At 47.2% G+C, this 11,597-nt stretch overlaps 1 protein-coding gene across 2 annotated transcripts in view; it reads left to right on the top strand.

The window, feature by feature from the left end:
- The first annotated feature begins 134 nt into the window (after positions 1-134).
- Positions 135-11,597, top strand: part of UBE4A (ubiquitination factor E4A) — an 18,732-nt gene continuing 7,269 nt past the window's right edge. The window contains exons 1-12 of one of the 2 annotated variants that reach the window (XM_006037364.3): positions 135-532; positions 970-1,143; positions 2,297-2,409; positions 3,725-3,877; positions 4,042-4,201; positions 4,897-5,099; positions 5,693-5,884; positions 6,597-6,930; positions 7,202-7,328; positions 8,614-8,921; positions 9,866-9,998; positions 11,134-11,321. In XM_006037364.3, the coding sequence (XP_006037426.1) occupies positions 412-532; positions 970-1,143; positions 2,297-2,409; positions 3,725-3,877; positions 4,042-4,201; positions 4,897-5,099; positions 5,693-5,884; positions 6,597-6,930; positions 7,202-7,328; positions 8,614-8,921; positions 9,866-9,998; positions 11,134-11,321 (2,206 nt within the window). In that variant the 5' untranslated portion in view covers positions 135-411. Of the gene's footprint in view, positions 533-969; positions 1,144-1,511; positions 1,605-2,296; positions 2,410-3,724; positions 3,878-4,041; positions 4,202-4,896; positions 5,100-5,692; positions 5,885-6,596; positions 6,931-7,201; positions 7,329-8,613; positions 8,922-9,865; positions 9,999-11,133; positions 11,322-11,597 lie in introns of those variants that run through there. The other variant, XM_025193830.1, reaches the window with a different exon arrangement.

Genomic DNA, 11,597 nt, shown 5'->3' with positions numbered 1-11,597 from the left:
CGAGACGTGCCCGTTCCCTGCCGGGCCCCCGCCCCCGCGGCCAGCAGCTGCCGCGCCCGGGGAAGCGGGCGACGGCCGCCACAGCCCCATTACGAGCCCCTTGTTTTCACCGGTCCCCGGGCGGGCCGGGAGCGTCCGCGAGGCAGAGAGCAGGGCGTCCGCGCCGCGCTGACCGCCTCGCAGGCAGCGTCCTCGTCCTCGTCCTCGCCGGGCGGTTTTGGAGGTTATGACTAAACGGTTTTCAGCCTTGCGTTCCTCCTTAAAACCACGGCCCTGCTCTCAAGGACTTGGTCTTTGTTTCTAAAGCAGCGCGGCTTGCGCTGTTGTGGCCGGCGCCGCGTTACGGTCCTTACGCCTGTGCCTTCTCCAGCCCCTCTCCCCAGGTCTGCATGGAGCACGCTCGGAAGTGAAATGACAGACCAGGAGAATAACAACAGCATCTCGAGTAACCCCTTTGCAGCCCTCTTCAGCTCTCTAGCGGATGCCAAGCAGTTTGCTGCCGTCCAGAAGCAGCAGCTGAGGCAGCTCACAGGTACGCGGGCCGGGAACCGGCTCTTCCCTGACGACGCGTCCGCGAGGCTTATCCTGCGCTGGCTCGGGCGTGCTCTGGGGAGGGTCGGGGCCGACGCACACGGGGGGAAATGAAAAGTGTGTACTCACGTGGATGCAAGAGCCGGGAGTCTTTCTTGAGTGGTAGTGCCGTTGCACGTTTTCAGTGCCTGCCAAATAGCAAATGTTGATCCAGGAGGTCTGCGGCATGATTTCTCGTATAGAAGTATAAGCTCGAGCGTGGTTTGACGTCGGTGGAGACACGGATCGGGAGCGCTCCCGAGCGTGCCGTCGATAACGCTCCTATGTCAGCACCTTCCATCCCAGTGCATTGAAAGCCTCGCCGCTGCTTGACGAGATTAGCTTTTTACCTGGGACCGGGAACGCAACGTTTGTTTACGAGCTTCTCTTTTGCAACAGATGAAACCTCCATCAGCCAAGATGACTCCGATAACAGCGTGTCTGAGAGTCTGGACGACTGCGACTACTCTGTGGCCGAGATCAGCCGCTCCTTCCGCTCCCATCGGGAGCTGTGTGAACAGCTCAACATCAATCACATGATCCAGAGGATCTTTCTCATCACTCTTGACAACAGTGAGTGGGGATTCAGTGAAGTGTTTTGTACGTACAAGAATCCCAGGCTTATAAGTTTTGTTTGGCTCGCGCAGCAGGCCAGCACTGCAAGCAGTTAGGCAGGGGTGTGCGCTGCAGGCAGTCTGCCGGCAGACGTGTGACTCCAGTATTGCACAGAGAAGCATGACCCTGTGCAAACTCCTGCAGTCTGGTGCGCGCGTCCTGTGCTGCTTTTCTCAGTACGGTTGCTGTTAGCTGCATCCCAGGTGCTCACAAGCATCTGCCAGGGCCCCGTTATGCTATCAACAGCGTGCACACAAAGGAGACACGGCCCTGCCCAAAAAGTCGGTAACCTGACATTCATTTCTCATGTGCTTGGGTGTCTGAAGAACATGAAGTGACCGGCTGGAGTGTGGGTTGTTTCCACTTGGCATGACCATGCTGCTGATCCATCATTCAGATCCTACTTTCCTAAAGCCACGGTGGGTGCTTTTGTTTGTCCCTCACTTGCAATGAGTGGAAGTTCAGCTGAAAAGATCAGATGGGAAGAGATTCACTTGATCATTGGAATGATTAATTTGACCTTTCCTAAGGCAGAAGAGAATATTATACCTTTCTGAGCATACTGTGGCTACAGGTGGAAACAGTGGTGGTGTTCATTAGAGCCAATTATAAATTGACGGACCCACGTGGCAATAAATTGCCTAGTAGAGCTCATTTTGTTCTTGAAAAGCAAAGCTCTTGCTCCAGTACGTGGCTGTGAATTGTGAGATTTGCTGCCCAGCAGATTTGGATGTAGCAAACATTGGGATACAGCAGTTCAAGTGGATTTTGCCCATACTGATTCTTATGGTAGAGTTTCACTTTGTTAATTTGTGTGATACAAGTGTGTACAGTGGTTATGGTTTTTTTATGTCTTTAAAAGATAACTAATATATTGTGTGTTTAGAGTGAAACCTGTTTTAAACAGTTGTGCAAAAATCATTTGTCTGGAAAAGACAGGTTTTGCTGGAGGTGTAAAGATATACTGGAAGCTGTGTGGTAGGGAGGGTGCTTTATGGTCATTGCTCACAGCAGATAGCTCCCTAGAGTAATCAGGATCCTTACAGCAGCTTTCACTGTCCTCCACATATTTCCGTGGTATTTTGGTTGAAGGTAGTTTGGTTTTCCACAGGTGATCCCAGTATGAAGAGCGGCAATGGAATTCCAGCCCGCTGTGTGTACTTGGAGGAAATGGCTGCAGATCTGGATGAACAAGACTGGCTGGACATGGAAAATGTTGAGCAGGTATCACCATGTGTGGATCTAGTTGTCTTGTTCAGGCTGGTGTTGACAGTCCAGAACCATGGACGATGTAATGAATATAAGCAGTGCCCGATGAAAAACAGTCTCAAAACCCCAACCTTAAATAATTTAATAATCTCCATTTAAAGAAGAGCTCTGCATAAAACATGAATGCTACAAGACAAATATTTAATCCAGATGCATGCTGCTGAAAAAACAGTGTGCTCGGTGCACTTTTTTTAACTGGAATAATGATAGGCCTTTTGGTAATCTGGTTGGGGAAGCAGTGGTACGAGAAAGCACACAACGCACCTTGTGTCCAGGGATAGTACTGTGGGTTTGGGCATAAGCATCTGCTTACCAAATGGGAACGGTGGCATTCTGATCCTGGTTGCAACTTTCACTCAGGTACTGAACCTTGAGGGAACTGCTGTCCTTTATCTAGAACACAAGGAAACAGCAGCCAGAGCCAAGAAACAGTAACTGAAACAGCAACAATAACTTTGCTCCTTGTGCAGTATGTCAGAGTTTACCCTTACTTGCATAGCTGGTCACTAGTGGTATACTGGGGCTGCTATTGCATGTGATACCTGGACTGGAAGTGACCCTCTTCTTGTGGGAGCTTCAGGGAGACTGTGTGGTTAGTTCAGTGGTTCTCAACCTTGTTAGACTCGAGGCACCTCACGGAAAATGCCAGCTCTTAGTTTCCACTTGTTTTTTGACTACAGAAAAACAACAGAGCAGAATTCGCATCGCAAGGGGCCAGAATGCTTTTAACACTATGGATTCCTATTTGAAAACTCAGGGTTTACCTTGCGAAGCGTGTTTGCACACCGCATAGTGCTAATGTGGCATTGCACTCCATGGCACCCTTAAAAAGATCTCCAGGCACCCTCATTGGAAATCACTGGGTTAGGTCATGTGAGGCTCGCCCTAGTGGCTGTAGAAATCTTGTCAGTGTAACTGGTGGCAGAGGATGGTACAGATGAGTATGGTGAAGTGAGCCAAAGGTCTCTTCTGTTCTAACTTTAATTTGCTGTGTCCCCATCCTGAAGGGTAAGAACACCTTTCTAACAGTGGACATGCTTAGTGCCAATATATGGCCCTCCCACTGTCCACTGTCAGACTCCCTCTGAAGGGAGCTGGGTTCATCTCGGTGAAAATATCTAGTACACGGCTCCCTGAATTCCTCAGCAGGGAGGGGAAGAATTGTGGACAGGAATCGGGTGCGTTAGGGTGACGGAGGCTGTATCTGTTCAGTGACTTCAGGTCCATCAGGACTGTATTGTTTTCAGTGCATTTCCAACTATGTGCCTAGGCCCTGTTTACCCGCTTGTTGCTCCAAGAGCCAGGAAATCACCTGATTTACATGACCTCTGCCAGCACACAGAATCTTTCAGCAGACAGAGATGCAGGAGAGAAGCAGATTCTGCGTTACCTGTATGCCTGCTTCCAGAGAGCAAAGGAAGAGGTAGGTTGGCAGCTCCTGGAAGGGGCAGTGGCATTATGTTCTGCCAGCTTTCTGACCCATGCTGAACAGGTAGGAAGACTGTTCACCAAGCCCTGGTGCCACTGACTCCCAGTGTGCATCAGAGAGTGTTACTGTCTTCTGCCTCGATGTCTCTTCCTGTGCAGATAACCAAAGTGCCAGAGAATTTGCTGCCCTTTGCAATTCGCTGCAGGGATCTGACTGTATCAAACACTCGGACTGTTCTTCTCACCCCGGAGATCTATGTCAACCAGAATGTGTATGAGCAGCTGGTGGACCTGATGCTGGAAGCACTGAGAGGGGCTGGTAAGTTTGTAGCTAGACCTGCTTCTGCTGATGGGCTAGTTGCTGCCCTCTGCAGTCACATACTGTTGCTGTTCCAAAAAAATATTGAGGAGAAACTCAGCTATCTTCAGCTTGTTTTTCATAGATGTTAGGGTTGGAAGGGACCTCAGTAGCTCATCACGTCTGACCCCCTGCCCTGAGGTTTTGTCCTGAAGACGCATCTATATGTCTGTTGGGACAGAGGATGGTGGTATGGAGACATCTCCTGTCCTTGTTGAATGTAACTGGCTCTCATGCCTGGAGTAAAAATGGATGGGAAATGACTTTTCCCAGCTTGAAAAAAAAACATTTTGAAAGTTAAAAAAATAAAAAAAAAATCCCATGCCTAACTTGCACACAGTCAAGACCTTTTAAATTTTTGTGGGAGAAAACCCAGTGATCCATCTAGAACAGCTGATGCCCAGGAGTTACGATGTTTACCAAAAGCATGTGGGGCTCAGCTTTAAATAGTGCATCAGAAAATCCCTGGCCAACTCTTCTTTGGAATTATCCCTTCTTAATGTAATTGTCCCTAGGCAGCCAGCATCTCCAGAGTTTCTAGATGTGGACTTGCTGAAATATGAGCAACTCATGCAGTCTTCCAAGCTACTTTTAAATATCTCTGTTCATGTGGTATATTTCTGTTCCCTTGCCCTATCCTTTACTACACCTGTCAGACTTTGAAAACATGACCGAGTTTCTGGAGGAGGTGATAGAAGCCTTAACGATGGATGAGGAAGTACGGACGTTTGGGGAGGTCATGATTCCCGTGTTCGATATTTTACTGGGTAGAATCAGAGACCTAGACCTTTGCCAGATCCTGCTATACACTTACCTGGATATGCTCCTCTATTTCACAAGACAAAAAGATATCGCGAAGGTAAGTGTGAATTGCTGCTGTAAGAGCTGCTTGCTCCCAGTCTTTCAGGGAAATTGAGCAGTAGTAGTAGTAGTACAAGTTCCTCTCTGTATCCCAATAACATGGTTCCATCTTCACCCAAAGAGACCAACTCCAGAGAAACACACGGAGCTCTGCTCTCTGCAGCCCCTCAACCTTTGCTGAACTTGACAACTGAAGCACCCACAGAATATGATGCCCAGCTGGTGGCTCTAGTACATAGCTTCCTGTCTGTGCAGTGGCTAATGGTTTTTCCTTTGGACGTATTCCGGGCTTACATTCCACCCTGGTGACTGCACATCCTCTGCGGACTTCGTGGTGTGACACATGCATTCCCGCAAAGGGCTTATGTATGGGCTACACGCCGCATCCAGAGTGATTCACGCGTTTTTGTGTGCCTTTGTCCAAATAGCCTCCTCTGTGAGGAAAAACACAGGGAGGTTGAAATAATGTGTTTCCCCATGCTGCTTCTAACAAGTTGCTCCTCTTATTCCCAATGACATCTCCCAAATCAACAGGTTCTCTAAATGCAGTACTTGAAGGACCAGCAGCATGTCCGTCATCTGTCTCTCTAGGTTTTTGCAGACTACATTCAACCAAAGGACCCCAGTAATGGACAGATGTACCAGAAGACCCTGCTAGGAGCCATCTTGAGCATCTCCTGCCTGCTAAAGACCCCCGGTGTAGTGGAGAATCATGGTTACTTTCTGAATCCATCACGATCCAGTCCGCAAGAGATTAAAGTGCAAGAATCTAACATCCATCAGGTAGGGCTAAAGTGCATCAGGAGCACTTTTTCCCATGACTCTGTGGCGTAATGTTTCTAAGGAAAAGAAGCCTGTGAAAGGGTGACAACAGAAAATACCATGTCGCTGTGTTGCAGTCTGTAGCATGACAGTCTTGCTAACCACATAACCAGGGGTTATGAGCCTTAATGCTGTTAATACTAGTAAAACGCTTTAGAACTGTTAGTTGGAAGGTGCTGTGGAAGTGCACGTGACCAGTTTTAATGCAAGACTTGCTGACCTTAGCTCTGAGTTACAGAAGTTCCCCAGAGAGTCTCTGGCAGAGCCTGAAGCATTACCCAGCTGTCTTGACTCCCAGAGATATGCTTTCACTCCAAGATCATCCTTCTTTTCAGTGATCAGCAAAGAGCTTTGGTTTTGTTCCATGCCGAAACAATTGGTTATATCTCTTCGCTCCTTGTTATGCTTCTTGAAGGGCCCCTCTCACCTTTTGGTGTTAGTTTCGGTATTGTGCTGTTCATCATCTATTTTTCTGTGATAAGGAACTAATGAAGGTTCCAGGTTTTTTTTATGGCTAAAGCAAATTATTTGGTTCTCTTAGCAATCCTGCCTTTAACAGAGAGGGAGCTAGGTGTCAGACCATTTTTGGAGAGAGATGATGTTTTAAAATGAGTGAATATGCAAAATGGGGGCTTTTCAAAGACTACTTCAACTGTAAACTTTCTTGTAACAGTTTATGGCTCAGTTCCATGAGAAGATCTACCAGATGCTGAAGAACTTGTTGCAGTTGTCTCCAGAAACAAAACACAGGATTCTCTCCTGGCTTGGAAATTGCCTCCATGCTAATGCCGGCCGTACAAAAATCTGGGCTAACCAGATGCCAGAGATCTTCTTCCAGATGTATGCCTCGGATGCCTTCTTTCTGAATCTGGGTGCTGCCCTGCTAAAGTTGTGCCAGCCATTCTGCAAACCCAAATCTCCCAAGCTTCTTACCTTTAATCCTACCTACTGTGCCCTGAAGGAGCTGAATGAAGAGGAAAGGAGGAGTAAGAATGTGCATATGAAAGGTATGCAGGAAGTCTGGAGGAGCCAATACCATTCCAAGCAAGTCCACTTGGGCTCCTGTGCCCTCTGCCCTAACGCTACACCTCGGCTCACTCAAAGGAGGAGCAAGAGATTCAGTGAGCAGTGGGACAGGAGCAAAGGAGAAGCTGAGGGAAGTTTGTGTTGCTCGGTATTTCCTGGGAGTCATTAAACGTTTTTCAATGGTGTCAAGTCTCCCTTTCTAGACCAAGTGGCGTTTGGCCTACTTCACTGTTGCTTTTAACTTCCTTTTAGGTTTGGAAAAAGAAACCTGTTTCATCCCAGCAGTGACAGAGCAGGAACCAGAGTTTGCCCACAGCTACAATCTGGTGACAGAGAATCTAGTCCTGACACAGTACACCCTCCACCTAGGATTTCACAGGTAGTTCCTCTGTGAGCTTGGGGAGTCCAGTTCAAAGTCATTGTGAAGAGTTGACATGAGATAAGGGGTCAGACAGACCTTTGTCTCTTCAGACATATTGCAGATAGGTTTCTCCAGTGTGCAGAAGGCTGATGTAATGTCCGGCATTCCCAAGTGAGAGAGAAGCTAAAATAATAATGGAGGGGTTGCATCCAGTGCCATTCCACCTCCACTTATTATGTTAGAAAAAAGTTCAGTAACCATCCCTCAGTATCTGAGTGGTCCAGCACTGTTCATTATGTCTGTCTGACTCTGCTTGTGACACTTGAGCTCTAGGCTGCAGATGAAATTTCAGCAAGGGCATTATTTCATTTGTGCCCACAATGAAAGCCAACAGTCCCGTGAACCAAACGTTTCCTGGAGCCTGCTGAATAGCTGGACTTCTGGGTCAGCTTTGATCATTCAGCTGCTGATCTTTTCTGAAAGAGAACAGCTCTGTGTCCTCCTCCTGCCCTGGGCTGACGAGTGCTGCTCTGTGACTGGATACATGCACTGTAAAATGTCTGAACTGTCACAGTTAGTGGGTTTTATTTTTTGCAGAATGAAAAGGCAGCCGGCTGCTTTTCTCAGGAAGTCATCTGCTGGACATTAAAGCATGACATTCCCTTGCCTCCCACTGCAAAACGGTTGCCTGGATACTGTGAGGTCACCACTGATCCAGGCATAGTCACCTTCTGCTTGGTTTATTATCTAAATATAGAAATTGATGAAAAAGTTATGCAAGTGCCTTGTTGCTGGGAAACTGGAAATGTCACTTAACAGACACTTCCATGTTGCATGCAGAACCACTGACCTGGGTAATCTAACAGGATTTAGATAAGCCAGCCCTCTATACTACTGTGCTTTGTGCATCCTAAGCAGTTAGTGGTTGGGGGCGGTGGGGGGAGAGTCACCTGATTTCTCATTTTGCACAATTTTGTGAAAGATTCTTCATCTAGCTTTGCTCCCTTCCCAGTACCTCACTGCAGTATTCTCATAAGGTTTCGTTCTGCTGACTGTCGAAGGGATTATTCATGGGGGGGGGATGGAGGACGGTGTGGGCTCAGATAACATTCAGTCACAGCCTCCCTTCTGCTTATTCTGTGTCTTGCTTTTCTCTGCCCTCTCAGCTGCTTCTGTCCGCTGCACAAGTCCAGCGTTTATGAGCAGGATGGAAGTGGATGCTAATATCTGAATTGTGTGGGCAGTCTGCACTAAGCCTGTTTTCAGCCCCTCTGATGTGCTTGTCTCCTTCTTCAATGGGCAGGTTGCATGACCAGATGGTAAAGATAAACCAAAGCCTTCACCGCCTGCAGCTGGCCTGGCGAGAGGCTCAGCAAAGTTCCAGCCCTGCAGCTGACAGTCTCCGGGAGCAGTTTGAACGTCTGATGACCATCTATCTCTCTACCAAAACAGCTATGACAGAGCCACAGATGCTGCAGAACTGCCTGAATTTGCAGGTGTCCATGGCAGTTCTCTTGGTCCAGCTGGCTGTAGGAAACCAAGGGACTGAGCCAGTAGACCTGACATTCCCGTTGCTGGGGGTGGAACGCAGTGCATTGGCTTATGTACCAGGTAAATGTGTTGCTCAGGATCAGTGCTTCTGTTAAGGTGGGCATATCTTTGAAGGGACAAGGCCGTATGCACTCAAGATCAGTTTCTCATCCTAAAATAAATTTTAGCTTTATCCTTTATATTGTATAATTATTGCAGATTTATGTGCTGTTCCCTAAAGGGTTGCAAAGCACCTGCACTTCATACAGCCAGAGCGGTAGAATCTATGCAAAAATAGTATGAAGTAGTGCCCCAAGACTGCAAAAGCATAACCATGTGAGAGAGAGCCTAAGCTTTTGACTCTCAACATAACAGATGAGCTAAGCAGAGTTTGGACCAGATGAGCGCTGACATAGGAATGGGTCAAGGAAATCCTTTGTGTCCTTGGGTGTTGGTGATTCAGTAGGGGCATTTTTCTGTGTCCCTGCTGCACCAATACCCCAGTTGGATAGGGGCTGCTGTACCCCCTAAAGAACTGCCTGTCAGGTGACCCAATCTTGATATCATGTGGTGTTTGAAAATCTCAGCACAAAGCCTTACCAAATTCCAGCTTGGGTGGTTACGCTGCCTGTCTACAGTTTCTCTTGGTTTGGATGTGAATTCTACTTTACTTTTGTTAAGGTGCTTGGTGATATTATACACTGTTAGACAGTTGCCATATTTTACCCCACAGGTGATATTTTACCCCACAGGTGATTTCATTTTGGTGACAAGGTGCAGTGAATCCAGTTTAGGGTAAATTAAATTAGTGTGAGGATCCTTCAGGGTTGTACTTCTATATAAATGCAAGCTGTTAGGTCTAAGAATAGGATGTGCTAGAGGCAATGCTGGCACTAGCATTAAACAGTCATGTTACTTTTAATCACCATTTGAAGCACTTGGGAGTAATCTTACAGGGAAGGATAAAAAACAAGAACTGGAGAAACTTCCTGAGAAGGGCTAATTTGCATGGCTTCTTTTGACAGAATTCTTTGCGGATAATTTGGGTGACTTCTTCATCTTCTTGCGGCGTTTTGCTGATGACATTTTGGAGACTTCTGCTGATTCCCTGGAACATGTCCTTCACTTTGTTACAGTTTTCATGGGTGATGTAGAGAGGTAAATATGATTCCAGCCTTCTGCACATATCTCTAAAGCATTTAGAGATGTTTTGCTTGTTTGTTTCTCTATCGGAGGTGTCTTGAGGTTTGATTTAAACATTAATGACTCCACTGATCCAGCTGGGGGTAGCCAAGAATTCCACCCACAGGAGGCATAATAAGCAACGGACTTTGCCCCAGAGGACATAGACTTCATGCGATGCACAAACAGGAATTCTGTACCTAGTTCCTTGTTAAGGCCAAATTGGGGGGGGGGGGGCAGGGCAATCAGTAAGATCTGGATGTTAATGCTTTTGAGTAACAATGGAATGCCTTAAAATTGCATTTCCAATAAATGTTGTTCAGTGGTCTATTTTGTAGCCCCCCTGCAGAAGGAAGTTGAAATGCCTTTTTAAAAATTAACCGTTACCACCATGTTTTAATAGCTGTGATAAAAGAGAGGAATTTTCATGGGATTTCCTGTTGCAAGGAAGTGTGGTGGGGGATGAAGGAGGAGAGCCTGCTTGATCACCACGGCAGAAACAGCAGTGGCCCTGTGTGGAACAGATGAGATCTGTATCTGCTTGAAAAGTGCACAAAAATAATGTCTCTCTTTTTCTACCAGCCTACTATGAAGCTTTAAGCGAGGGGTGCTGTATACGTGCAGTGGAATTTGGTTGCAGTGAGCACTGCTTCTGGTCCTTGAGCTGTGCCCCAGAAGTTCCTCTTGAAAGCCCTTGTAAGGGAGTGCTGGGGAACAACAAGATGGGCAAATGTGTTTGCCCCCGACTTTGGGGCTTTGGCTTATAGGAGTCAGAAATGAGTTGTACTTGACGTTTCTTTAAAAGACAAGAAGTAAGTTGGCACCTTGGTGCCATTCAGCTGCAGGTAAAGAGCATTCTGACTCATGGGAGGGCCCTTGCAGACAGATTTTTCAGAAATAAGTACATGCAATTTCAGTTTTGAATCAGTGGAAGAAGCAGGTACTCAACAACGAGGCTTATTGCTCAGAGTCTGTGCTAGGTCAGGTGCTGTAAACCAGGAGCATGAAAAACAGTAATAATGCAGTTAGCCAGTCCTGACCATGTGGGTGGGTTTTCTTTGGTCAGAGAGGCTTCTCCCTTGTCCACGTTGGGCCTATTTCTCTTTTTCAGGATGAAGAACCCTCACTTGCGAGCCAAGCTGGCCGAGGTGCTGGAAGCAGTGATGCCTCACTTAGATCAGGCACAAAACCCCCTTGTCTCCAGCGTGTTCCATCGGAAGCGAGTGTTCTGCTCTTACTATCATGCTGCCCACCTTGCTGAGGCACTTATCAAGGTCTTTGTGGATATTGAATTTACAGGTAAACAGGGAAGGAGCAGAAGGCTTCTTCTAACCCTGAGAAGCATCTGTAAGATCTCTCCTGGGTTTAGGAGGTGCTTTGGTCTAAAGACTCTGGTTAACACACAAACAAAAATGCTGCTCCTTCAAATGTCTTTGTCGTGCCACACTGGAGCATGTGGAACATAGGTGCTCTGGTGGGCTGCCTGTCATGGTCCATCTAGGTTTGTCCACCAGTTCCTGTCTCTCCTTGCCTACTACAATTCCTATCCTGCTTCCATGGCAGTCCCCGTGGACT

The sequence above is a fragment of the Alligator sinensis genome, unplaced genomic scaffold, assembly GCF_000455745.1.
Source record: "Alligator sinensis unplaced genomic scaffold, ASM45574v1 scaffold2249_1, whole genome shotgun sequence".
In the NCBI taxonomy this organism is placed as follows: Eukaryota; Metazoa; Chordata; order Crocodylia; family Alligatoridae; genus Alligator; species Alligator sinensis.
Note: the sequence above shows the minus strand (reverse complement) of the source record. Positions and strands in the feature narration are given on the sequence as shown.